The sequence below is a fragment of the Perissodus microlepis genome, chromosome 22 (genome assembly GCF_051167445.1).
Source record: "Perissodus microlepis isolate ML-2025 ecotype Zambia chromosome 22, ASM5116744v1, whole genome shotgun sequence".
Taxonomy (NCBI): domain Eukaryota; kingdom Metazoa; phylum Chordata; class Actinopteri; order Cichliformes; family Cichlidae; genus Perissodus; species Perissodus microlepis.
The window spans coordinates 28,578,592-28,605,471 of NC_140481.1; the positions used below are offsets into that span (position 1 = coordinate 28,578,592).

The following is a 26,880-nucleotide window of genomic DNA, read 5'->3' on the forward strand; positions in this document are numbered from 1 at the left end:
TGACCCCGGTGGTTGGCCAAGCTTTAAACTGCTGAACTGTATTTGATGGACCTCAAACAGATAACACAGTATAAAATTTATACTGCAGTATTTATACTATGAATACTGCTTAAAAATCAATAATCTCTTAAACTTCAATTATGATAAATATAAATCTTTTACTTCCGTTGGTGGTTCATGACTTTTATTTAAGCGTGATTTTGACTGCAAGACTTTTACCTATAGGTTAACTGGTGATTAAGTCAAGCATAGGTGTGGATGTGAGAGTGTATGGTTTGCTCTTTCTCTCTCTCTGGGCGAGACCTGTTAGGGTGCACCTTATCTCTTGTCTCAAATCAGGTGGAATAGGTGCAAGCTAAATTTGTGGGTGGATGAATAATTTTATCTGGATTACTCTGGGAACTCAAGGTTAATTGCATAGTTGTGTAAACATGAGCATAATTTAAAGTACTTTTAAAATGGCATTAGCAAGAATATGATTAAGTACAAATAACTCCAGAAAATATGTGATAACAGCTGTGACACAAATATACATGATTTGTATGTGTCTTTAATCCCTACGTCGCCTTAGGTCTCTGATCAAAATCACAGATTACGCGCTACTAGCTCTTTGTTTCTGTCATTCTCTACTTTCCAAAATAAATTAGTAAATAAATAAACCTCGGTTCTCTCATTTTGCCTGGTTACTGGTGAGGCGCATCCAGCTTTGAATTCCTATTGGTCAGAGAGGAGTCTCTGCATGTGCGGACTCAGAGGCAGTAGTTTCATTTTGTGGCAAAATTCAAACAATAAACGGTTGTATTAATTTTTTCTTCTTATAATGCGAGTATTGAATTGAAAATGAGGAAGTTTATGATGCTGCTTCTTTACTGGACAGCGTCTGTGTCTGCAGGTAAGCTTCATAAAATGAAACTGTTCTTTAGAGATAGTGTTGCTCTCAGGTGGCTCAGGTGTTACTGTAAACAGACTCTCGGCTTGCACATATTCAAGATTCATGGTTTATTTTTATTTCGCAGGGTTGTTTTTTTTTTTTTTTAACAGAAATACACAGGCTTCAACAAAATGTTGCTTCTCAGCAGCCTCTACGGTACAATGATCAGTAAAACAAATAAAATACAGCGATAACAAATCTAAAATAAGGATAAATAGCAATGAAGCAGCAGCCTGCAGAGACACTGAGCAAACTCAAGTGTAAATAATCACATTGATTCAGGTAGCAGCAGTCCTCTCACAGAGAGGGATTAAATTAGATCAGATTAAGTGTGTGTTTATGGTTTGTAAAGGGAGGCGCCAAAGTACATTTATCAGTCCCACAGTTTGTGCAAAGAAGCCTTCCAGCTGATGCTCTGTCACCTCTTTCCAGATGTTGGAGGGAGAACAGGCCGTGAGAGGGCTGGTTTGGGTCCCTGATGTTTGTAGCTGTTTGCAGAAAGCCTACAAACAGCTACAAATATCAAAACCTAAATGAGTGTTGGTTTACAAATTATTTTTTGTGGAAATTAAATTTCTAATTGTAGAAGAAGAAAATTTTAAGCTGCTCATAATGTTTTATGGTGTAAGGTATAGAAGTGTAATATAAGCAAAAAGGGAAAAAAAACAGTTGTAATCTGCACAATACTAAAAAATTAATTCATTGGCAGCCTATGGTCAGGTTAATGCCATAATAAGGACTGTAAATCGTTACTGATGCAAAATGAAAATATAATCAAGTCAAAATGACCCACAAACACCAGTTTTTACAAAACGAACTGTAAAAGTTTTTAAAATAAGATGATCAGAAAAGATAAAACATTGATTCATATTTTTTTTTGTATTTATAGAGGAGACACTATAGTTTTTTTATTTTGAAAATATGCTGATTTTTAAAGCTGTTTCTCACAACATTAAATATTTCTTACAGTGAAGCACTCTCTGAAGTATTTCTACACTGCGTCCTCTCAAGTCCCAAACTTCCCAGAGTTCGTGGTTTTTGGGATGGTTGATGAAGTTCAGATGGTTCAGTTTGACAGCAACACCATGAAAACTGTGCCCAAACAGGACTGGATGAACAGAAATATAGATGAGCAGTACTGGGAGAGAGAGACTGGGGGCTTTGTAAGTGCCCAGCAGGTGTTCAAAGCCAACATTGAAATTGCAAAGCAGCGCTTCAACCAAACTGGAGGTTTGTTTATATTTTCTTGTTTTTTTACTGATATTTGCTGTTAATGTTTTCAGCATTTATTTTAGTCATAAACAGATTTGCATACATACACTTTAAAAATACTTCATTCAGATTAAAGATTTAAATACAGGATGACTCACGATGAATGTAAAGGGCGGATGGAGGGCAGCTAGTGAATCAGGAAGTGCAGAGGATGAGTAAAGAAGACGTGAGGGCAGCTGTAAGAGGATGAAGAGTGGAGAGAGAGTTTGTCCAGATAACATCCCTGTGGAGTTATTGGGATGTTTAGGAGAGAGAGCAGTGGACTTTTTAACCAGACTGCTTAATGTCTGGGGAATGGGGAAGCGGCAGTATGGCTTCATGCTGAGAAAGAGCATCACAGACGTGATGTTTCTTTCAGTGTTGATGGAAAAGTTTAGAGGAGGTCAGAAGGTGTTGCAAAGAAAGCATATGATAAGATGCCAAAAGATGAACTGTGGTGCTGCATGAGAAACTCAGGGATGACAGAGAAGTATGTGAGGGTGGTGCAGGACATGTATCTGGACAGTGGTGTGTGTGGTTGGAGTGACAGTTGGGTTCAAGGTGGGGGTGGGATTACATCATAGATCTGCTCTGAGCCCCCTCATGTTTGTAATGGGGATGGACAGGTTAACAGATGAGGTCAGACTGAAGTCTCCATAGACTTTGATGTTTCCAGAAGGTGTTGTGATCTCAAGTGAGAGCAGGGAGCAGGTGGAAGGGATGGGGTTATACACTGGTGAGAAGATAAATGAAAATCAGTAGAGGCAACACAGAGTGCATGTGTGTGAATGACAGGGAGAACAGTGTTACAGAGAGGATGCAAGAAGCAGAAATAGTGATGATTATTAATTTAAATGCCTGGGTCAACCATCCAAAGTAGCAGGCAGTGCACAACAGAAGTGCAGGGTGTCAGGGTGTGATCTGTTGCATAAAGACAGAAGCAAGAGCGAAAGGGAAGGTTTACAAGATGGTATTGAGACCTGCTGCGATGCATGGTGTGGAGATGAAGGCACCGAGTTGGAGGTAACAGAGCTGATGATGATTTTATTGGGAGTGACCAAGTGGCAAGGCTGACATGGTTTGGATGTTGAATGTGGAGCTGAGAAGAGAAAGACCTTGGAGGAAGTTCATGGATGTAGAGAAGGAGGATCTGCTGTGGCGACCCTTAAAGAGAGTGACCGAAAGAGGAAGAAGAAATGATGAATTGTGAAGTCAAATGACGTTTTTCTCTCTTTCATTTAACATTTTGAAAACAGTATTTGTACTGAGCTCACATCTTACATAGCTTGTCTTTAAGGATATTTATTATTATGTTTATTGAAACCAGTTGTAGCAACTCACTGCTGAACAGGCTTCTCTGTCCTGAAACCCTCCTTCTGTGGAAGCTGTGTTGAATCAGGTCAGGTGTTTTAGTCTCTGTTGACTTGTGTCTCTGTGTTTATATGAGACGATGTTGGATCTCACTCTGGTTCACTGTCGTCTTCTTCTCTGTTCTTCTTTCAGGTGTTCACATTGTCCAGCGGATGTACGGCTGCGAATGGGACGATGAGACGAATGAGGTGGACGGATATGAGCAGTTTGGTTATGATGGAGAAGACTTCATAATATTTGACCTGCAGACAGAGACGTGGGTCGCTCCAAAACGACAGGCTGTGGTCACGAAACACAAGTGGGACAGTAACAAAGCTTTTATAACCAGTGTGAAGAACTATTACACTCAGATTTGTCCTGAGTGGCTGAAGAAGTATCTGAACTATGGGAGGAGCTCTTTACTGAGAACAGGTATCACATGACCAGACTTAGAGTGATAATTTACCTCATTTTTATTAAGTAATACAACTTTTTTATGACCAACACAGTTAAGTTCAGTGTATTTTCTCTCTTCCTCTCTGTCTGCTAATCTCATGTGTTTTTTTTTTAACAATAATCAAAATGTAATTTATTCGTTAAATTTCAAAACCATCACTTCAGCCTTTTACAATGTGTTTCCCCCTCCCTTCAAATATTTTTCTTATTTCTTTATTTTCATATTACAGAGTCTTTATTTGACTCTGTAATATCCTTCACATGGTACTATATGTACATTAATATGTGTTAGCATGCTGTTAATACAGAAACAGTGACCTGTGTTTCGCTTTACTCTCCAGTTCTTCCCTCAGTGTCTCTCCTCCAGAAGTCCTCCTCCTCTGTCATCAGCTGCCACGCTACAGGTTTCTATCCTGACAGAGCCGAGATGATGTGGAGGAAAGATGGAGAGGAGACTCATGAGGGTGTGGAGATAGGAGAGATCCTCACCAACAATGATGGGACCTTCCAGATGAGTGTTAACCTGGATCTGAGATCTGTTCCAGCTGAAGACTGGAGGAGGTACGACTGTGTGTTTCAGTTCTCTGGTATAAACAAAAACGTCACCACCACACTGGATAAAACAGCCATCAGGACAAATGAAGGTAAGAAAATTATCAGAAATGATGAAGATGTGTTGTTTGTGTTGTTTTGTGTTTGAGCTGATGGGTGTCATAAAATATTGACTTTATTTTCAAAATCTAATTTTACTCTTTTTTTGTCGCCCACAATGGACCTCCTGTATGACACAGATCATATATAAACAGTGTTGGGCAAGTTACTTTGAAAAGGTAATTAGTTATAGTTACTAGTTACTTCTTCAAAAAAGTAACTGAGTTAGTAACTGAGTTACAAGATTCTAAACGTAATTAATTACTTGAAAAGTAACTATTGCGTTACTTTAAAAAAAAAAAATGTTTAACCCTCTGGGGTCCAGGGTATAATTGGCCATTTTTAATTACTTTTGATGTTTCCTCCACATTTCACCTTTAAAAACTGTTTATTTGACTTGTTTGGTATCATCCTTTTCAGCACAACCTCGCGTGTCTGAATTTACAGTCATGTTTTCATTTTGACATACTGTATTAACACAATTGATCTAAAAATCAGACAAAAAACATAAAATATGATTAGAGTAGGAGTTATATATTTTTACTGTAACAACCACAAACATGTTTAATGAATCATATTTCATAAATTTAATTCAGATATAAATTGTCAATTTTAAAATTCTATGCACAAGTTTTGCAAACAACAAAGTTATTTGCAGCCATTTACCTTTTACCCTTTTTTTTTTAAATAACCATTTCAAACTATTTACAGAACAATCAGCTGTTCTGCATTCAATAAGATGCCACACAAATAGTTGTGCCACTCCAAAAAAATAATTTCTGTTCACTATAAAAGAGAACATCACAGCCTGATAGCAGCAGGTGTATCACTCCTGTTTCTACCTGGAGACATCAGTCGCCTCATTGTTCTGACAACACAGCTTCAACCGTCTGTTTGTTGAAAAAAAGTAACGCGACCGCATTTTCTTGTTAGTAACGGTAACGGCGTTGTAACGGTAGGAATAGTAATTAGTTAGATTACTCGTTACTGAAAAAATTCCCATCACTGTATATAAACAGTCCAAAACAGAAAAAAAACACAAACACAAATAATTTTTATTTATTAATAACTAATCAATCATGGTTTGCAGTTGTAGCACTGACGCTTTAAATGTTTGGATTTTTTATGATATTATTTTAGTATTAGTATAAGTCAAAGAAGTTAAAGACATTAAGGACACAAATTTCAGTTTTGTCTTTCTCTTTATTTTCATTCAACATTTTTTGTCAATCATTGAACAAAAACTTTAGTGTATTTGTTTTGCAAAACAATATTTAAAATTAATAAATCAGTTGTTTACTGTTCTTCTTCTTTGTTTTTTTCGTTTGTTTGTTTTTAGCCTCGACAGAAGTGCCCAACATCACGATCAGCCCCAGCTCCAGCCCCACTGCCGTCCCCATCAGCGTACCCATTGTCACTGCTGCTCTTGTTCTTGCTGTTGTTGCACTAATCGGATTCATTATTTACAAAAAGAAAACTGGTGAGTGAACCAAAGTGATGAATTCAGTATTTTTAGTGTTTTTCCAGGTTTCACATTAAAACAAGCTTCAGGTCCTGGTACAGCAATGATGTTTAAAGCCCCAGAGTGATGAGACCGTAACAGTATTATCATAGTGAGAGAAGGAACCAATAGTAATTAAAGTAAAAGGTAAAGTAGAGAGCTTTGTAAACCAGTTTGAGTTAGTGGTGTAGGGATCAGTGTTCCTGTATTTACAGCTATGATCACTGACATGTGATTCTTTCTTTTATTTACAGCTAAATCTTCTAAACCTTGTAAGTAAAATTCCCATGTAGACATTTTGAGCTGAATCCTGTTCACATAAAAATCTGTTTCACTGAATGTGAATTAGAGGCTAAAATTAAATGCATGGAAACAAAGCAGATGACTGGCAGTGTGTTGGAAATTAACAACAGCATCACCACAGAGCAGCTCAGCTGGTTGCTGAAGTTTTTATGTTTTGATTTTGTCTGTCTGGTCTGATTTTTGTAGACATGAAGACTTCACCTGAAGATGATCCTGAAAGGAGCCCTTCAGGTGTGTCTGTTTGTACTTGGATTGGAGGATTTGTTTGTATCCTCATAAAAATTGCAATGTAGTGGCTTTATTTTTTACATTTTCTAAATATGAAAGTAGAAGGTTAGAAATTCAAACCATGTGTTCATATAGTCAGTTATAATAGTTTATAGTTACACAGCACTAAACAGAACAAAACAAAGCATCAGTACTAAAAACAAGTACCTTGGAAACATAGACGGCCCTGTCTCTGTTCAGTATGTTCAGTAATATTCTACAGTAACAAACTAAATCTGTGAATCACTGCACATCCTGTTACTTTAATCTGTTTGGCTGCAAATGCTCATCCGTCTCTTAGCTTCAACGTTTCCCTGAACTCCTCAGGATCTTCATTTATTCTGTTCTCTGTCATTTTTCACCACCACACATCCTCATCATTCTTCTTCTTCCTGGATGTTGCCCAATAAACTTTTCTCCATGTTCCCTAACTGAGATTTCTGTAGTGCTCACATAAATATGTTTTATAAGCACTGCAAAATTTTCTGACCTACATAATGAAACAGTGCTCACATATTTTAAAAAGTTAAATATTCAAGTGACAGAAACAGAACCATAAATCCTCTTGCAACTGAGAAAACTTTCTCCTCGTGCCTGCGTTTGTGTTCATGCTGTTGTATTTAACACTATCATCAACAGATCATATTATTTTTTAGTTGAACATAATCATTTTGTTAATCATTTTCTATTTTTCCTCCTCAGATTCAAAACCTTCTTCAGACATAACCATCAAAACTGAGCTGATGACAAGTACGTACAGGCTCTCTGTGACACACAGTCTTAATCTTTGTGTGGTGCTGCATGTTTTTACTCATGGAGTTTTATACCTTGATGCATTTTGAATTATTTAAAACATTTCTGAACTGTTCAGCTGGTCTGACTCACCAGCTGTAGATTTCAGGTATAAACCTCCTATTGCCTTCATATCACACGTTTCTTCTCCTACAGTCGATTGTTTTCGGGTTACTGTTTTGAAATGCTCTTATCTAAACAAAACAACATCCTCAGAGGGAGCAACATACATGCTGAACATGGCAACCACTCGCAAAGATTTGTTAGATATAACAAACTAGACATTTTTATGACAGTGCACATTGCTCCAGTTGCTGTTTCTTATCTTAGTAAGAATCAGTGGCTTCCACTAAAACCTCATATATGAAGAATAACGAGGCCATATAACAGATTTTACTGAGGAACAAGTAACTAGTTAAACTGTATCACTAGTGACATGATAGACGAGGAAAGTTTGTGTGGAGATGGTCATGGCCCAGTGTGTGTGACAGCTCTTCCATCATGATGAGCTTTTGACCTGAATGTTTTTTTTTCTTTAGAGTAATTCTGACAAAGAGTGAAATCTGGAACAAAGGTAAGCGATGTCTCTGAACACATCACATGTACCACATCCAGTCATCTTTGTGTTGTACTGGATGCATTTAAGAAACCCTTAATTTTTCACACTGATTGCATTTGCTGATGCATGAAGAATTTTTCATTCACTCCTCGTTAATGAAAGCTGAATCTTTCTTTGAACAGGAGACAGTTTGATCAGGTGGACTAACTTTACTTCATGAGGATTCTGCATCACTGAACTCCTGAGAAAACATTTCTGCTGTAATGGACATTTTTTATTCCAGCCAGGACACAACTGTCCTGACACAACCGTCCTGGGGCACGGGGTGGCTGTAGCTCAGGAGGTAGAGCAGGTCACTTACTGATCGGAAGGTTAGTGGTTCGATCCCAGGCTCTTCCGGTCTGCATGCCAAGTATCCTTGGGCAAGATACTAACCCCAAGTTGCTCTCTGATGCATCCATTGGAGTATGAATGTGTGTGTACTGTAGTTAGAAAGCACTAAGTACAGATAAAGTGCTTGTGAGAATAGGTGTGATTGGGTGAATGTGCCTTGTTGTATAGAGTGCTCTGAGTACTCCGGGAGAGTAGAAAAGTGATATATAAGAATCACCATTTACAACTTGTGACTGAAACATACACCAGACAACACAAAGGAACCAAATTTTTACTTTTATGTCACAGGAAAAAAAGAGAATTACTATTTTCTGTGAGAAAAAATACTTTTTAGCCAAACTAACTTTATTTATAAAGTGCTTTAAAACAGCAAGTCCTGACCAAAGTGCTTAACATTAAGAACAGAATAAAAATGAAAAAATAACATAATTAATTAATTAATAACAACAACAACAATTATAATAATATTAACAATAATTATACCATAACAATAACATAAACACATAAAAATAAAACTACATAAATAAAAACACTGAAAAAAACATAAAAAACAATTTAAATTTTTTAAGTATAATTTTATACTGTAGGTCTTTTTTATGCAATAATAAGTAAAGATGGTCCTGAAGACGAAAAACAACATCTGTAGGAATTATGTGTTTATTTTCCTCAGTGTTGGGTCTGAGTGTGTATTAACATTATTCAGTTTTAATGCTGCTTTGCTACAGCAGTTAGTTCTGCATGTTTGATTTTAGTTTAACTCTGGATGACTTTTCTGACACAACCTCAAAGGGGATTTGTGTTTTCAGCTGGAATTGAACCATCAACCTTTTACTGACAAGGTCCGAATGCTAACCACTACACCTTTGGAGATATCGTGATTTAAGGTCAATAAGTTGAAAATATCAGTTCTGTGATTTGCTCTGCTTTGAACTAACTGCAGATCAGTTCATTTACACTCACTTTACAATCACACTTTTTTATGAGCAACAACATGAGATGTCTTGAAATACTGAGTTTAAGATTTATAAAAGTTGTCATAAATAATTTGTTTCATCTTTAATAAAAATATGAATACGCTGATGAAAGCTATAAATAAGGTATTGCAAAGAAAAGCTGTACTCTATTATTGCCATTTCTATGTTTTGTTCAAACCCTGGTACATGTGATGAACAGTCATGACTTTAATGGTAACTGTATTACATATATACTACACAGAAATGTATGTGTATATTTTATTACTGTTTGTTCTGTTAGATGGTCAATGCAGCTGCCAAAAATCAGGTTTACAGTGCGTGTGTGTGTGTGTGCGTGCCTCATGTGGCGTTTATTGTAAAGATTATTTTATGTTGAATGTTTCAGGTCAGCTGTGTTTTGATCTACAGAATCAGGGGAAAGAGTCTTTGTTCTGTATACTACTGCACTGTTTCTATACTTGAACATCAAAATAAAAGTTTAACATTGTGGTCGTGCATAATGTCCATTATTCAGAGTGTGGAGAGGAGAGTATAATAACATGAGTGAACAGAAACTTTGTGAATATGAGTCATGTTCCAACCTGACACCACAAATATTGAATTACTGAGTATGTAAAGGTGGGTGCATCACTACTTCCAGCCAAGGAGATGATGTACTTTATAATTTTAGTTTGTTAAAGATTTCTATTCCAATTCTGGTTGAATTGGGCTTCAGCTCCAGATCCAAGTGACAGCAGGTCAAAATGATGGTACCTGTCAGTGTCCAGCATCAGTCTGTATTCAGTTTGAATATTATTATAAACTTATATGGATGAGTTTATGTCCTTTATTCACTGTGACATTTAACTTTTGAGAGAGCAGGATGAAGACAGCAGAGAGCAAAGTCTTTGCTTTGGGTTGGGTAACTAAAGGCTCCGCCCTAAAACAGGTGGATGAGATTACAATCACTGATTATTCACTCTGATTCATTTTTAAACATTACAATACGTCATCCAACTAATTAGGCTGCTTTTGAAAGTAACGTTTTAATGTGTATCAAATAGAATTGAGGTTTGAAAATGTGAAAATGGTTGATGACATTTGCAAGTAGCATTTTCTCTTAATATTAACGACAAGGTGTTAAAATGCTCAGCCCCCAATCATAATGCGTGGCGTTATGATTGGGGGCTGAGCTCCCCTAAAAGTCTGAACCTAGAACCCCCCCCCAGTCTACTACATGAAGTCTTGCCCCCATAATTTTGATTTGGGGGCTTGTTGGACCAACTTTTCCTCTTATTTACTTATTTTGCTCTTTATGTGAAATAACAGTGGCATTAACCTACTACTGTAATTATGTTAGTCTTCATAAACTTTACACACTCAAAGCAAAAATAACTACACTAAGCTGTGTTGTGAAAGAGAAAATTAAACTGCAAATAGAATAACGAAACAGTTCATGTTATAAGATTTTGCTAATGAAATTTTATCTGGAAATTAACCGCCACAGAATGAATGCACAGTTTTTTGGGGGTAATTGTGCCGGGATGAGAAGGGTCTGGGCTTCTCTGCTCAGGCTGCTGCCCCCGTGACCTGAACCCAGATAAGTGGAAGAAGCTGGATGCCATGTTTGAACTTCAGCAGGACGTTTCAACCGTGTCTACACAACTGAATGCATCAGATTGCTGCTTTGTGATTGGCTGATTAGAAATGTGTGTTAATGAGCTGTTTAACAGGTGTACCTAATAAAGTGGCCGGTCAGTGTATATGTATAACCTGTTTTCCTTTTGAACCACTGAGGGGAGCACTTCACCACAGTTTTAGTCCTTGTAGTGTCAATAAAACACTGTGTTTGTGCTCTGGTGACATTTTATTTGGGAATGTTTTCACTCTAAAGGGAGCCTAACAACACAGAGACAATAGAAACAATAGAAACTTTAAACTACAAAAAGTCTGAGCAGCATGACTCATAAACTAAACATACTTCTGTGTGGAAGCAAAGGCAGGAACACCCGGCCTCTCTCCCCGCCTCCTTATTTCATCACATTTTGCAGACTTTACTTTCAGTTCTGTTGATAACATCAGTGAGTCGTTTTAACCCAGATATTAGTGACGTTGGCACTGAGGATGGTTTTCATTGGCTCGATGATGCAGCTTTGACCTCAGCTTTGGATCTCCATGCAGACCCACATAGATAATAAGATATTAGCTGTTAGATTATCGAGAGGTCACCATGAAACTGTTTATTTTTCTGTTTCTCCTGGAAATACACGGCACTGTGGGACGTGAGTTAGAAATTTGTATCACTTACAGTAAAAGTTTTTTAAACTTTGTTTTGCTAATAAGGACATATTTAAGATTATTTTTAAAAAGGCTATTAATAGGTGCGTTTGCCCACGTTTAAATAAAAGCCATTAATATCTCTGCTAGTTCTGGGGAAATGCTTCAGGAAGCTTGATTAGCATCACTTTCAAGTCACAAACGCATAAAAGGTTTGTGAGTTTTAATCACACCAACGTATCAGTGACACCAAAGGACTTCCTGATTCCTGCACAGTTCAGGGTGTGTCGGCAACATCACTAACAGTGTAACATGATCCATTACTCATCATCTTTTATTAATCACATCAATTTAGAATCTCAAAATAAAGTTGAACAAAAATACAATCTGATATTTTCTAATTTTACAACATTTGAAAAGACACAATAATGAGTTATTGATTATTTGATTCATAATTACATCGGTATTAGTCTCAAACATAGTAAAAAAACCTTTGTGTTGGACTGTGCCATAGTTTTTGTTTTGTTTATAAAAACTGCCCTTAATTCAGTACTGTTAGAATGATAATAGGATGATTAGATGAAATATGAACTGCATGCGCTGTTTTTGTTGAGTCTAAAAGCTGAAACAGTCATTGTTTCTTACAGTGACTCACTCTCTGAGATATTTCTACACTTCTTCCTCTGGAGTCTCAAACTTTCCAGAGTTTGTAGCTGTTGGTTTGGTTGATGATGTTCAGATGATTCACTATGACAGCAACACAGAAAAAGCAGAGTTTAAGCAGCAGTGGACGGAGAAAGCTGCAGAAGATGATCCAGAGTATTTGTCCCGCCAGACTAACAGGCTCATGAACACCCAGCAGGTCTTTAAAGGCAACATCGACACTTTGAAGCAGCGATTCAACCAAACTGGAGGTTTGTTTCTGTTTCACTTTTTTACTCTTAAAATGAAGCTTTTTATTAACCTAACTGCTGACACTGAATAAAATCTCTCCAGGTTTTAAAGACCTTTGTTGTTACAGACTAGACTTGTAGTCAAGACCACCTAAACCAAGACCAAGACAATACCAAGACCAGAGGGTATCGAGACCAAGACCGAGACTGAGACAAAAAAGTCTTTACACTGTCACGTCTCTCACCCTCTCTTGTTTTTCACATAATGATATTATCCTATATCCTCGCATGTGATTGGCCACAATATGGAGGGATTGGAGCATAGCTGAGCCACTGTGTGAGAGCTGAGCAGCGAAAGGAAATTAAGTGAGGAGCCAGCTCTCGCTCAATGGGAGTCGACTCTTCTGATTCACTACAAAGCACTCTCTAAGCACGGCTCTTAGGGCTGATGCTTTTGTGCACGACACATTATCGAACGTTGGTTTGTGTGTCATGGGTACACAATCACTATGTCGATCTGAGACAGCAAGACAGAGACAGCGAGACCAAGACAAGACCAAAGTCTGTCGAGACCAAGACCAAGACCACGTAAAAGTGGTCTCGAGGCATCCAACTCTATTACAGACACAAGCTAGCTTGTTAGCGCCCTTAATGGAAGCTTAACCAGCCAAATTTAAAAAGCTGATTATGTGTATTTATGTAGTTTTTATTGAAGCTCTTCAACCTAACTCCCTCATCTGTGGGCAAATATCAACTATTTCCTGCCCCTCTTGGTTCCAGGTGTTCACATTAACCAGCTGATGTACGGCTGTGAATGGGACGATGAAACGGCTGAAGTTAACGGATATCATCAGTATGGCTATGATGGAGAAGATTTCATATCATTTGACCTGAGAACAGAGACATGGATCGCTCCAGTAATGCAGGCTGTAATCACCAAACACAAGTGGGACAGTGACAGATCTCTTTCAGGCGATCTGAGGAACTATCACACCCAGCTTTGTCCTGAATGGCTGAAGAAGTATGTGAACTATGGGAGGAGCTCTCTGATGAGGACAGGTAAAATCACATGACCTGATTTATTGTAATACTTTTAATTAACAGGCCACATCCTGATCTTCTCATACATTTATTACCACTTTATCACATTTACGCTTTTCATTTTTCCCAATTTCTGTTTATTTTACTTTTCTAATCACCATCTCTGCAGCTTTTTACAGCACTCCCTTCACTCAGTTGTGTACTTCTTGCAATTCTCCCATTTTCTTAATTATTCTTTAAATGGCATTTATGTTAATTTGTGTGTCTAAAACATTCAAAATACATCAAATGAAAATGGTAAACTCAGTATGCTGTTATGAACGGTGATTTTTGATTTATTTTTTTTATTTTTTAAATCCCTCAGAGCTTCCATCAGTGTCTCTCCTCCAGAAGTCTTCCTCCTCTGCCATCAGCTGCCACGCTACAGGTTTCTATCCTGACAGAGCTGAGATGATCTGGAAAAAAGATGGAGTGGAGCTTCATGAGGGTGTGAACAAAGGAGAGATCCTCTCCAACCATGATGGGACCTTCCAGATAAGTGTTGACCTGGATCTTTCATCAGTCATACATGAGGACTGGAGGAGGTACGACTGTGTGTTTCAGCTCTTTGGTGTGAACGAGGAAATCGTCACCAAACTGGGTAAAGCAGCGATCAGGACCAATGAGGGTAAAATTGGAAAAAGAAGTGAGTAAAACTTTTATAAATACACCTTTATTTGATCTTATTTGGGTTTTCCATTTGGCTCCACATGAAAGGAGGAAACTGGAAGAAGCCCTTTTCACACATGCTTAAAACAAACCAGGTGTTTGATAGAGATTAGGAAGCAACAGGACTAATCATTCGGTACTTGATCTTAATAATGGAGGATGTAGGAGTGAACAAAAAAACAACAAAAAAACTTTAATTTTGGGGCTACAAAGTTAAACTGCTGATTCAAAACTTTCAACAAAAATCTAAAAAAGGCAACAAACTGGTAAATCTAAAATACACTCAGAGAAATCACACGAGGGAAAACAAACAGACACTAAAACAAAGACTGAAGGGAGGGAAGAGTGTTTATAAACACATGAGGTAATCAGAGAACGGGAAACAGGAGGGTGACGAGACACAGCTGACGTAAAACTAAACGGATGAAACACTGAGTGAACTTAGCGCAGGGACAGAAACAGAGACCCTTCAAGGACCAATAACACTCTGTGACTACAACACTAACAAGAACTAAAACACAAACAGGTCTGAAGGATCCACTAACACAGCACAGGTGAAAATAAAGACCAGACAATAAACAGAGCAAAGGGAGCCCTGAGCAATCACACAAGAGCAAAGAAAGAAAAAATAAACACAGCAGCAGGCCTGAGGATCACACACAGCTCAGATTACACTGATCTTCGTCTTTCATCATCATCACTGGGAGGTAAAAACTACAAACTTTAATTTTAATGTGGTTTTAGTGACCCTGATTTTTTTTCTGGTTTTATGTGGTCTGTTTATAACATGGAAGAATCAAACCTGCTGTGATACTGTGTTCATTCACCTGTTGTTGATGACTGGCTCAGTGTAACTGCTAAACATCAAACTGTAACACAGTTTGGTTATTCACTAATCTACATTAAAACATTGTGTAGTTTAGTTCCTGTGGTGTTTTATAGATAAAGGACTGATGTGGTCTTAATGAACGTTGGTCCAACAGTGAGATGAACTACAGAATGTAAATGTGTTGGTTTCAGGTTCTTCAGTCTTCCCTGCTGGTGTTGTTGTCCGGATTATGGGAATACTGCTCCTGCTGACTGTCTGCTTCTCTGCAGTCTTTATCTGGAGGAGAAAATATAAAGGTGAGAAATATGAAACACATTTACCTTCAACATGTTGCCAACATTTTGATGTTTATGCTCTTATAATTTGATGTTTCATGTCTGTTACTTCCCACGTGATAAAGTTCATAAAGTGTAAATATTTGATATTCAATCAAATGTTTCATACAAGTGGTGCAAACAGTGGCTTTATTCTTATGTGCTTTTGTATGTTTTGAATAAATAACTGTATTACTGTCTGTGTTTTCAGAGCTGTACTGACAGTAAGTATTTAATTTATTATATACAGGGAGTGCAGAATTATTAGGCAAATGAGTATTTTGTCCACATCATCCTCTTCATACATGTTGTCTTACTCCAAGCTGTATAGGCTCGAAAGCCTGCTACCAATTAAGCATATTAGGTGATGTGCATCTCTGTAATGAGAAGGGGTGTGGTCTACTGACATCAACACCCTATATCAGGTGTGCATAATTATTAGGCAACGTCCTTTCCTTTGGCAAAATGGGTCAAAAGAAGGACTTGACAGGCTCAGAAAAGTCAAAAATAGTGAGATATCTTGCAGAGGGATGCAGCAGTCTCAAAATTGCAAAGCTTCTGAAGCGTGATCATCGAACAATCAAGCGTTTCATTCAAAATAGTCAACAGGGTCGCAAGAAGCGTGTGGAAAAACCAAGGCGCAAAATAACTGCCCATGAACTGAGAAAAGTCAAGCGTGCAGCTGCCAAGATGCCACTTGCCACCAGTTTGGCCATATTTCAGAGCTGCAACATCACTGGAGTGCCCAAAAGCACAAGGTGTGCAATACTCAGAGACATGGCCAAGGTAAGAAAGGCTGAAAGACGACCACCACTGAACAAGACACACAAGCTGAAGCGTCAAGACTGGGCCAAGAAATATCTCAAGACTGATTTTTCTAAGGTTTTATGGACTGATGAAATGAGAGTGAGTCTTGATGGGCCAGATGGATGGGCCCGTGGCTGGATTGGTAAAGGGCAGAGAGCTCCAGTCCGACTCAGACGCCAGCAAGGTGGAGGTGGAGTACTGGTTTGGGCTGGTATCATCAAAGATGAGCTTGTGGGGCCTTTTCGGGTTGAGGATGGAGTCAAGCTCAACTCCCAGTCCTACTGCCAGTTTCTGGAAGACACCTTCTTCAAGCAGTGGTACAGGAAGAAGTCTGCATCCTTCAAGAAAAACATGATTTTCATGCAGGACAATGCTCCATCACACGCGTCCAAGTGCTCCACAGCGTGGCTGGCAAGAAAGGGTATAAAAGAAGAAAAACTAATGACACGGCCACCTTGTTCACCTGATCTGAACCCCATTGAGAACCTGTGGTCCATCATCAAATGTGAGATTTACAAGGAGGGAAAACAGTACACCTCTCTGAACAGTGTCTGGGAGGCTGTGGTTGCTGCTGCACGCAATGTTGATGGTGAACAGATCAAAACACTGACAGAACCCATGGATGGCAGGCTTTTGAGTGTCCTTGCAAAGAAAGGTGGCTATATTGGTCGCTGATTTGTTTTTGTTTTGTTTTTGAATGTCAGAAACGTATATTTGTGAATGTGGAGATGTTATATTGGTTTCACTGGTAAAAAGAAATAATTGAAATGGGTATATATTTGTTTTTTGTTGAGTTGCCTAATAATTATGCACAGTAATAGTCACCTGCACACACAGATATCCCCCTAAAATAGCTAAAACTAAAAACAAACTAAAAACTACTTCCAAAAACATTCAGCTTTGATATTAATGAGTTTTTTGGGTTCATTGAGAACATGGTTGTTGTTCAATAATAAAATTATTCCTCAAAAATACAACTTGCCTAATAATTCTGCACTCCCTGTATATATGTATATATTTTATTAGATTTTCTTAAAAATAATTTTATTTGGTTTTTATATTTCAGATTTAAATGCTTATTTAAAATGTTTGAGACTTAAGATGTTTAAAAGATTTCTCTGTGTGTGACTCAGTGCAGCTTTAGAAAGAAACCATCTCAGCTTTGCATGAAGTCAGCCTCTCCCAGCTGTCATGACTCAAAGGTACATCCAGGACGAGATGCCAGTCTATTTGAGAAAGAGAGAGACAACCACACAAACTCACACGTGCAGGGAAAACTTAGAATTAAAATGATTAATTAATTTCTGGTAATTAAATTATTTTAGAATAAACATTTAACTTAACCTACAAATGGGTCTTTCTGTGTGGAGGTTACATGTTCTCCCCGTGTTTGCGTGGGTTCTCCCCGGGTACTCCGGCTTCCTCCCTCCATCCAAAGACATGCAGTTAGTGGGGATAGGTTAATTGGAAACACTAAATTGCCCATAGGCCTGAATGTGAGTGTGATTGGTTGTCTCTGTCTGTGTGTTAGCCCTGCAACAGACTGGTGACCTGTCCAGGGTGTACCCTGCCTCTCGCCTTAAGACAGCTGGGATAGGCTCCAGCGCCCCCAACGACCCTGAAAACGATCAGCGGAAACGAATGGATGGATGCATTAAACCTGACATGCATCTTTTTATACTGTGGATGGAAACCTACACAGTTACAGTGAGAACCTGCAGGAACTTATGATCAGGAAGCTTCCTGCTGCATCCAAAATGGAGAAACTGAAAATAATACAACACGTTATTTGGTTTTAATTTACAATGCAAGTCAAATTCAGTTTACATAAAGTGTTTGCACTGAACACCTTTAGTTTTGGTGAGAGAGATCACTGCAGGAGCTCTCAGGCAAAGCTGAGCACACACACACACACACACACATGTGCTTTTAAGAAATTAAAGAAAACTGATTTGCTCACGATATGATTTACTGTAAATCATATCGTGAGCAAATCAGTTTTCTTTACAGTGTAAATCATGTCACAGAATATGATGAGCTTATGTTAAGGCGAACTGAAGAGGAGGAGAGGGACAGGTGCTGCTAGGGCGAGACTCTCGCCGAGTCCTTTAGTGCTGCAGGCAGGCAACATGCTCAAATAGCGCACAACTTCAGGTTTTTTATTTCTATATGATAATTCTGCATTATTAAGCAATAAGAACAAGTAGTCTGATGTCCTGTAATCATTATGAAGCTATATTGTTATATTATTATTACAATTACATAATACAATTATATATTGCATTACGAAATACAATGAAAAATTGCGTTTTTGTACAGAGTATCGGTATCTGATCAGTATCGTCGTTACCACCCTGAATTTTACTTGGTATCTGATCGGAAAGCAAATCAGTGGTATCGCACATCACTACAGAACTCCACAGGAGCTCTCCTTTAAAATGAAAAAAGGGACATTTTAAAATTCTTTATCATTAAAAAAAAAATCACTGAAGCAGAAGCTAAATATAACACAAACATAACAGTTTGCCTCCAAAAAGTGTCTGTGAATCTGGTACCTGTTTAATTAAATAAACTTGCTTTTGGCTATACACCCATGACTCTTGTGATGTAACTTAAGGACACTTGGAGCACAGTAAAAAACAAAAACAAAACAAAAAACAAGCCTTATAAGTGTTGCTGCCACAGAGCTGCCCTTGCTTGCTTGATCGCTGATCTAAAACTTTCTACGTGTGTATGCGTGTGGGTGGGGGAGGGGCATTTGGCTATACACCCAGCAGGAAAATCAAAGCCTTCATGTTCAGTTTATAAACAGATGGAAGTAGAACTAGCTAAAGTGAGCTCACTAATATATCTTTACTGTATTACAGAGCACAACAACATCGCCTATACTGTGCAGTTTAAGCAAATTCAAGCAATGCAGACACATTACACCACCCTACGTCACTTAGCTTCTATAATGGCTGCCAGAGCTGTACTGGGTGTTATCGAGCGTTTTCCCGATGGGCCGGCCTCTGGACACTGGATTGCCCAATCAAATCTCTTCATGCGCCCTGCTCTTCCTCTACCTTCGCTGTGAGCTCACGCAGCTTGTAGAAACGGTTTAGTGCGGAAGAAATGGCGAAAGGTGCAGCTGAAAAGCTGATAGAAAACAAAAAAAGAAATTAACTTTAAAAAATGTGTTAGCTATTGTTGTGGCCTATTTTTTTGGCCCAGTCCAGCCCTGGAGCCCTGTCTCTCCACCATTTGTCTTACAGTAACTGGCTGTTATGAAGTTTGATTGGATCAGCTCAGAAAGGGATGAGGTTGTAGTGCTGTTGTGTAAAGGTCACGGAGTTGATAAACCATTTAATAAAAATTAAAACACTGATAGTATTAAAAAATATATTATTATTATTCACACCTATCTTTTTGTTCTCACAATCGTGTTACATTACCAAAGATTATTTGTTTGTATTTGTTTGTTTGCATTATGATTGAATGTGAAGGTTCTCAGTCATCCAGGTCATCGTAGTCTAAGGAGCTTGGAAAGAAAAGCGTCTGGACTTCTTTAAGTTGCTTGAAGACGTTTCACCTCTCATCCGAGAAGCTTCTTCAGTTCTAAGGGTCAAATGGTGGAGAGTTCCAGATTTAAGCCCTGTGGCAGTGACACCCCGAGAGGGGACAATGGACCCCCTAATGATCCTCTACCTAATCGCATGAGCCAAGGTGTGAAAGTGGGTGCGGGTCACAATCAGCCAAGGTTTCGGGTGAGCTCATTGTGAAACCTAGCACCACCCTATTATGTGATTTCCTGAGGTCAGATGGCCCAGGATGTGAGTGGGTGTTAACACAGAAGAGCCACCTCCACGGGACAAGACTCGGCAGTCCATCTGCATCTAAAAGACAAAGGTCACTCTTTCGAGGATGCCAATGTTCACATTTTGGACAGAGAAGACAGATGGTTTGAAAGAGGAGTAAAAGAAGCCATCTATGTCCACTGTGAGCGACCATCTTTGAACAGAGGCGGGGGTTTACGACACCAACTGTCTGCCATCTATAATCCAGTTTTGAGATCCCTTCCCAGACGCCTTAACGCCCACTCACATCCTGGGCCATCTGACCTCAGGAAATCACATAATAGGGTAGGGCTAGGTTTCACAATGAGCTCACCTGAAACCTTGGCTGATTGTGACCCGCAACCACTTTCACACCTTGGCTCATGCAATTAGGTAGAGGATCATTAGGGGGTCCATTGTCCCCTCTCGGGGGGTCATTCCCACAGGGCTTGACCTTAGAACTGAAGAAGCTTCTCGGATGAGAGGTGAAATGTCTTCAAGCATCTTAAAGAAGTCCAGACGCTTTTCTTTCCAAGCTCCTTAGACTACAATGATTGAACTTTGATTTTGTCATTATTTGTCATTCCTAGTCTTTTGGGTTCAATGTTAGAGTTCTTAGTCTTCTGGTTTCTGTCACTGTGTTACGTTTCCTGTTTTACTTTGAAAGTCTCTGTGTAATGTCAGTGTATTCAGCTTTGCTCCCACCATCTCGTAATGTTAATTAGATCCAACCGTGACTCTCTCCTGTGTGCAGTTCCCTCATTATCCCTCAGTGTATTTAAGCCCTGTGTTTCTGTCTGTCACTGCTGCGTTGTACCATCATCCTACACTGTATGTTCGGTCCATAAACCTGCCTAATTTATTTGTGTCTTTAGTTTAGTTAGTTTTTTCCTTGTTCAGCAATAAAGCTGTTTTTTAAGTTTACGTTTTGTGTCCTGGAGTCTGAATATTGGATCCTTTTCCTGGCTTCCTGCACACAGCACATGACAAGGAATTTAAAAAATGTGGGATTTTATCACAGGACAAAAAGGGCCTGTGTCCAGAGAGATCTAGCAGTATACAAATTTATGAATCTGTCATGTATCAATAATCTTTATGGAGAGAATATGGGGAGATCAGATCAATCACAGAACATTATATGGATATTATATGGAAATGAATATTATAAAATATATTTTAAAATACAAGATATGTACATCCCAAAGGTCACAGATCTGGCAAAAGGTCTTTAAAGATTTGTCTGGAAACATTTTATATAATAAAAGAAAATCTGCTTATAGCTCCAATGGCAAATTGGCAGGCCTTCATGTCAAAATATGAAGGGTCAGACACAGATCCTTCAGTGGAGTGTTTTTTTGTTTGTTTGTTTTTTATCTTGTCCTGCCTGGCAGCTTTTGCAATCAGAAAAATGACCTGAACGGCGGTGCCAAACCCATTTTGCTTTTCCAAGGTCAAGTCTACAAACAGTCTATTGGCTCCTCTTGTTCATGTGTTTCTTTTATCTGTTTATTTATTCATTTCTATTTGTGTTACTTCAGTTATTATATTATATGTGGTATAGTGTGTCTAAGGCACGAGAGAAAAAAAGAAAGGGAGAAAAATCGAGAAAATATAATGAAAGTGTAGAGTACAAATAGAAAAGCACAATGTACCGCAAGCTGCTGCACCTGTAAAAAAACCAAAGATACAGCACCTGGAACAAAAAACACTGCAAATGCACAGATAAACAAATCAATAACCTTCTCTTGTTGAGTGTGTGAGAGAGAGAATACCTGTGTCTTTGTCATAAAGGTACTTAAAAGGCACCGGTTTAGCTCAGTGGGGATGAGCGACCCTGTGTTTTATGGCTGAGAACAGCAGGTCGAGTCCGACCTGTTGCCCCTTGCCACGTCTCTCTCTCCCTGGCTTTTGTTTTTGTTTCAGTCTTAACTGTACCTTAAGGGCCGGAACCAGAAAAAGGCCCCAAAAAACAAATGTTCTTAATAAAATTAAAGTCTGGAAGCCACAATAATGCCCCCCAGGAGCCAGAGGCAAACAGAGATGGAACCAGGACAACCGGGCCATCCACAGCCCCCAAGAATACTGAAGACCTGAGGCCACACATCTCGGCTACCTGCACGTCCATCACAGAGTAACAGAAGCAGCTGACCTCCCTAATATTAGACAAGATCAGGCACCCAAGAACCGCCCGGCTTTGCTGGCTAGTTTAACAAAAACAGGGTCTCCTTTCAAGACTCAGGATGAAGTCAAAATGACGTTAATCAGTTAGATTTGTAAGAAACATTTACTGGGTATAATATGTTTATTTCTGGCTGGTGAACTAAATTAGGAGTTTTCAAAGTATTTTAGTAGTTATGATAATAGCTTTTCTACTTTTATCAAATGCTTTTGAGAAGTTTAACTAGCGAGTGCTGTGGCAGTAATGTTAAGATAAAGTTAAGTAATAGGTGTTATTGAAAATGCACTGACTCAGTTTCTGGAACCAAACCTTGGTATGAAAAAGCTAATGGCAAACTGGGAGACCTCTGACTGGATAAGTGGATGAAGATTGACGGTGGATAATGATGTCTAAAATAGAAACTGAGCTATAACATGTCCCCATTTGCTATTTTATGCCAACAGGAGCTGTTATTGCTGTCAGAATAGCTTATCATTGTAAATGATAAAGCTGATCATGTTGACTACAACCAGAACCAACCAACAAAAATATGTCAAGATCAGTTAACTAAGCCTGGATGAATTCTTGAATTCAGATAAGCCATCCCAGAAAATTTGAAATTAATTGTGTAATTAAGTGGACAATGTCACTTTCTAGAAACCACTTTCTAACATGTATGCAGGTACACAGGGATTGTGTTTTTTATGTAAAAACCATGTCAGCTTTAACAATTGACTTTTCATATCCTTATAAAGGAATAAGGAAAGGACCACGGAGAGTAGCCTGCTGATCTCAGCAAGTGACTGTAAGAAACATGAGTATTCTGACAGCTCCCCAAAATTGAAGCTAAAAAACGTCTCCAAAACGTCCAGGTCATAAGCTCTGATTCCTCCATGTTAGCCAATCCATCTGGGATCAAACCAGGGGCAGATCTTCAGAGTGGAGGCTGCCCATCTGCTGTAGAGCCTCTTCAGTAAACCCGAGAAAAAAACAGAGGCCCCGCCGCACTTTAGTAAATTAAATGTGTTAGTAAGCTGTAACTGACATCATTAGCTAAGACGAGCTGTTGAGGAAAGCCATGCTCATTAACTGGTCAATGCATATGAATGAATTTACCCTGACTAGAGAAATCACTGTGAGCTTGAAAGTTAATTAAAATCAGCTGGAATGTAAATGTGTTCTGAGCTTCTGTTGTTTAAATGTGCTATAAACTATAAAGAATACATTTTTCATAGTACATGTTTGACACATATTTTTTCATTTAAAACAATGATAACATTAATAAATATAATTAACATTTATACTATAAGGATAGAAACAAAGCATGGATTCATTTGCATTAGTATTGATCCAATACTGATATCGATCCAAATGTTGATACTATTGAGATTTGGATCGACCCGTCCACCTCTACTGCAAACAGCAGCATGTTTCAGTGTGTCTCCACATCAGTGAGGACAGTAACACCAAATCAAACGACCTTGCACTTCATTAATCCCTCATTAATGGCACATTTAACAGTTTTAGCTGAAGATGAATTTCTGAGGATTGAAAATGTTAAATGTTTTTTTGTAATTATATTTTCTAATATTCTTTTATGTATTTCATGCATGTATTTTAAGACAGGTGGGAATTATGTCTCCTCACCCCCGTCTTCATCACTAATGACCAAGTCCAGTATTTACTTGGGCGTGACTTAACCAGTTAACCAATACTAACCTGTTATATGTCAGCTGGTCTATCCATGAAGATGTGATTGGTTAATTTGAATTTTTTTCTGTTTCCTGTTTTTAGCGTAAGCACACTGTTACTATGTGTTACTATGACCCTGATGAAGGCCACAAGCCGAAACACGTTGGTCAGTCAATAAAGTTGTTCCTCTTCCCTTTAAGTGTTGCTGGAGTTTCTGGATTGTGATTAGGGCTGAACGATTATGGAAAATAATCTAATTGCGATTTTTTGCCCCAATATTGCGATTGCGATGCGATATGCGATTATTTTTTAAGGTCTTTGTCTTCTGTATTATTAAACAAAGACAAGCAATACATCATATAGTATGGCCAATACTATATTACATTAATTTTAAACTGTTCTTTCCTGGAAGACAGACCTCTGTTATGATGACATGAGGTGATGCATGAATTGATGACTGACATTTTTATTTAACTTCTTCAATCACAACAGTATATTTGAACATACACAATAGTTTATTTTTAGCTTACAAACATCTGAGCATAGAGTGCTGACAAGGAACCCTGGTGTAAACATTAAAATGAAAGTCAGTACAATGTGCAGATTGCAGAAATATACATAAAAAAATCAGTGGCTTTACCACACTCAGTTTTTCGACATCTGTGAACTACTAGACAGTCATTAAATTAAAAAATAATATTAAATAAATAAAACTAATAAATAAAAAATACACACATCTTACTGATCTCTGCAGTCAGTAACATTACACATAAAGTGCAAACATAATAGCAATTGTATAAACACACACACAAACACGCCTTTAAATTAAAACTGGCTGAACATCTTGATTATCTGCAGTAAGTAACAGCAACACAGCACAAACTAAAGTGCACAATGAGTATGGCTCAGCTAGCCATAATCATCCTAGCTCACAGGTTTTTTGCTAGGAAGACCAGCATATCTACTTTTGCTGGCTTTAAGGATGAGCGAGTGCAGGTCACTATATTCCCTCCAGTGCTGAACAGACGCTCTGAGGGGGCACTTGTGGCTGGCACACACAGATATTTGCGGGCCATCTTGCACAGTCGTGGAAAGTGAATGTTGTGCACCTTCCACCAGGCTAAGGGATCATCCTCTCCGTCAATGACAGGGGTCAACAGGTAACTATTCAACTCTGCCTCCACGACATCTTCAAGTGGCAGAGGCAAAGCTGAAGAGGCCGCACTGGTTTTAAAAAGACTACCAAGAGTCTTCTTTGCCTTTCCCCCAGAGGCCTGTGCACTTGGAGAATTTTGAGCAGTTTCAGTGCGAGACCTCTTCTCCTGCCAGATGGGAAGAGAGACATTAGTTTTGCAGTTAGCTTATATATAAATATTATGTGTTTGTGGAAATATAATTTTCAAGGATTTACCTGATTATGTGTACGTCTAGCCGATTCCACCATTTCTGTCTTCAGTCGGGCCTTAATGGCAGGAAGGTTGTCTGCGCTGATGTATTGCGTTTTGAACCTAGGGTCCATGAACGACGCAACATCCAAAAGCTCCTGGGTGTTGAGGTCACTATACTTGTCGTTGAGGTATGCCAGGACCTTGGTTTTAATTGATCTAGTCAGATCAGTGTCCTCAGCATCTTCAGCCAAGACTGATGTTGCCAGAAGATGGAGAACTGGCTTGAGGTAGGAGATGCTCACATACTCTTCTCCAGAAAGAGCATCAGTAAATTCGGAGAGAGGATGCAGTGCCTTATGAATGGACTCCAACACTTCAGCATCCTGCCAGGTTGGGATGAGGGAGCGTGCATGTCGGTCACCTGTCAATACCTGCGATATGGCTTTCATCTGTTCCAGCACTCTGGCAATCATTTTCTCTTTGGACCCCCATCTTGTAGGGCACTCAGTAATGAGAGAGTGCTCAGGAAGCTTAAGCTCCTTCTGTGCCTCAGTGAGTGCTGCCTTTTTCTTCCAACTGTGCGAGAAGTGCCCCACCAACTTCTTGCACAGCCCAATTGCTCTTGATACTCTACCATCTTTGATTGCATTTTCTGGAGGGAAAAAAAAATAAAGTAAAAAGTAAAATTAGTGTTAGACATACAATTGCAGTTATGATGCAAGGTTTCACCATTTCTCTCTCTCTCTCAAATTCAAAGTTGCTTTATTAGCATGACTATGGGAACAGTGTTGCCAAAGCTATTGTTACATACATCATGACATACAAGAACATAAGACCATAAGACAAAAACAAAAAAGAAAATACATAAGAAGAGGTGGGTACATCAGTGTGGGGTTGACATAACATATCTAGAATTAACAGCAGTAAAGAACAAGATAAATAATAGTGTGGTGTGTTTGTGGGAGAGAGTGATACACAGGCTCGCGCATACATGCATGCACACGCACGCACACACTCTCTCTCTCTCTCTCTCTCTCTCTCTCTCTCTCTCTCTCTCTCTCTCACGGCAGTAACTTACCAATAGCAAGATGTAATCTGTGTCCGAAACACTGGAGCCTGGTCCATTCGTTCAGCTGTGCTGCTTTCACCATATTTGACGCGTTGTCCGTCGTTATGCAGACAAGGTTGTCTTCAGGGAGATCCCAACACGCAAGCCCCTCTCTCAGGCCAGCAGCAATGTTTTCCCCTGTGTGGTCTTCGGGGAAGTAGGCCGTTTGTAGGCTGCGAGCTTCGAGGTGGAGGTCTTCGGTAATGTAATGCACCGTCAGACTTTGATAGGGCTCTGCTGTACGGCTTGACCACATGTCTGTTGTCGCCGCAAAAAACTCAACAGCCTTTAACTCCGCTGCAACCCTCCGCCTACATTGCATATGTAGCTCGGGTATTGCAGTCTGACTGAAATACGCGCGGGAGGGCACGTATTTCTTATCCAGTGTAGTTACCAAATTATTGAACCCAGGCTTGGTCACCGTATTGACGGGCATCATGTCT

At 38.9% G+C, this 26,880-nt stretch overlaps 4 protein-coding genes across 6 annotated transcripts in view; 3 read left to right on the forward strand and 1 right to left on the reverse strand.

The window, feature by feature from the left end:
- Window positions 1–26,880, forward strand: part of LOC146363413 (major histocompatibility complex class I-related protein 1-like) — a 228,372-nt gene that overhangs the window by 41,759 nt on the left and 159,733 nt on the right. The window lies entirely within an intron of this gene.
- LOC146363416 (major histocompatibility complex class I-related protein 1-like) lies at window positions 730–9,915 on the forward strand. 2 transcript variants are annotated; one of them, XM_084919823.1, is made up of 10 exons: window positions 730–892; window positions 1,901–2,161; window positions 3,686–3,964; window positions 4,330–4,632; window positions 5,979–6,119; window positions 6,395–6,412; window positions 6,630–6,674; window positions 7,413–7,460; window positions 8,042–8,076; window positions 8,244–9,915. In XM_084919823.1, exons 1-9 carry the CDS (start codon window positions 841–843, stop codon window positions 8,044–8,046), a joined length of 1,152 nt encoding a protein of 383 aa, XP_084775949.1. In that variant the 5' UTR covers window positions 730–840; the 3' UTR covers window positions 8,047–8,076; window positions 8,244–9,915. The 2 variants fall into 2 exon arrangements, with proteins under 2 accessions (XP_084775949.1, XP_084775951.1); XM_084919825.1 differs by lacking the exon at window positions 6,395–6,412.
- Window positions 11,584–19,908, forward strand: LOC146363417 (DLA class I histocompatibility antigen, A9/A9 alpha chain-like). Of its 2 annotated transcripts, XM_084919840.1 has the most exons (6): window positions 11,584–11,689; window positions 12,332–12,598; window positions 13,358–13,636; window positions 13,983–14,303; window positions 15,347–15,451; window positions 17,819–19,908. In XM_084919840.1, the coding sequence occupies exons 1-6, from the start codon at window positions 11,638–11,640 to the stop codon at window positions 17,824–17,826; spliced, it is 1,032 nt and encodes a 343-aa protein (XP_084775966.1). In that variant the 5' UTR covers window positions 11,584–11,637; the 3' UTR covers window positions 17,827–19,908. The 2 variants fall into 2 exon arrangements, with proteins under 2 accessions (XP_084775966.1, XP_084775965.1); XM_084919839.1 differs by lacking the exon at window positions 17,819–19,908 and having other exon boundaries at window positions 15,347–16,386.
- LOC146363418 (E3 SUMO-protein ligase ZBED1-like) lies at window positions 24,178–26,787 on the reverse strand. The gene is made up of 3 exons (XM_084919821.1): window positions 26,408–26,787; window positions 25,353–25,981; window positions 24,178–25,263 (listed from the first exon to the last, which is right to left on the reverse strand). The coding sequence occupies exons 1-3, from the start codon at window positions 26,757–26,759 to the stop codon at window positions 24,871–24,873; spliced, it is 1,374 nt and encodes a 457-aa protein (XP_084775947.1). The 5' UTR covers window positions 26,760–26,787; the 3' UTR covers window positions 24,178–24,870.

What these genes read in the sequence shown, in the direction of transcription:
- LOC146363417 (XM_084919839.1), top strand. Translation starts at nt 11,638, where the DNA reads ATGAAACTGTTTATTTTTCTGTTTCTCCTGGAAATACACGGCACTGTG. An exon ending in AATACACGGCACTGTGGGAC is followed by an intron (nt 11,690 to 12,331) that starts GTGAGTTAGAAA and finishes TGTTTCTTACAG; the next exon opens with TGACTCACTCTCTGAGATAT. An exon ending in GCGATTCAACCAAACTGGAG is followed by an intron (nt 12,599 to 13,357) that starts GTTTGTTTCTGT and finishes TCTTGGTTCCAG; the next exon opens with GTGTTCACATTAACCAGCTG.
- LOC146363418 (XM_084919821.1), bottom strand. Translation starts at nt 26,759, where the DNA reads ATGCAATGTAGGCGGAGGGTTGCAGCGGAGTTAAAGGCTGTTGAGTTT. An exon ending in CAGATTACATCTTGCTATTG is followed by an intron (nt 25,982 to 26,407) that starts GTAAGTTACTGC and finishes TTTTCCCTCCAG; the next exon opens with AAAATGCAATCAAAGATGGT. An exon ending in CTAGACGTACACATAATCAG is followed by an intron (nt 25,264 to 25,352) that starts GTAAATCCTTGA and finishes CCCATCTGGCAG; the next exon opens with GAGAAGAGGTCTCGCACTGA.
- LOC146363416 (XM_084919823.1), top strand. Translation starts at nt 841, where the DNA reads ATGAGGAAGTTTATGATGCTGCTTCTTTACTGGACAGCGTCTGTGTCT. An exon ending in GACAGCGTCTGTGTCTGCAG is followed by an intron (nt 893 to 1,900) that starts GTAAGCTTCATA and finishes TATTTCTTACAG; the next exon opens with TGAAGCACTCTCTGAAGTAT. An exon ending in GAGCTCTTTACTGAGAACAG is followed by an intron (nt 3,965 to 4,329) that starts GTATCACATGAC and finishes TTTACTCTCCAG; the next exon opens with TTCTTCCCTCAGTGTCTCTC.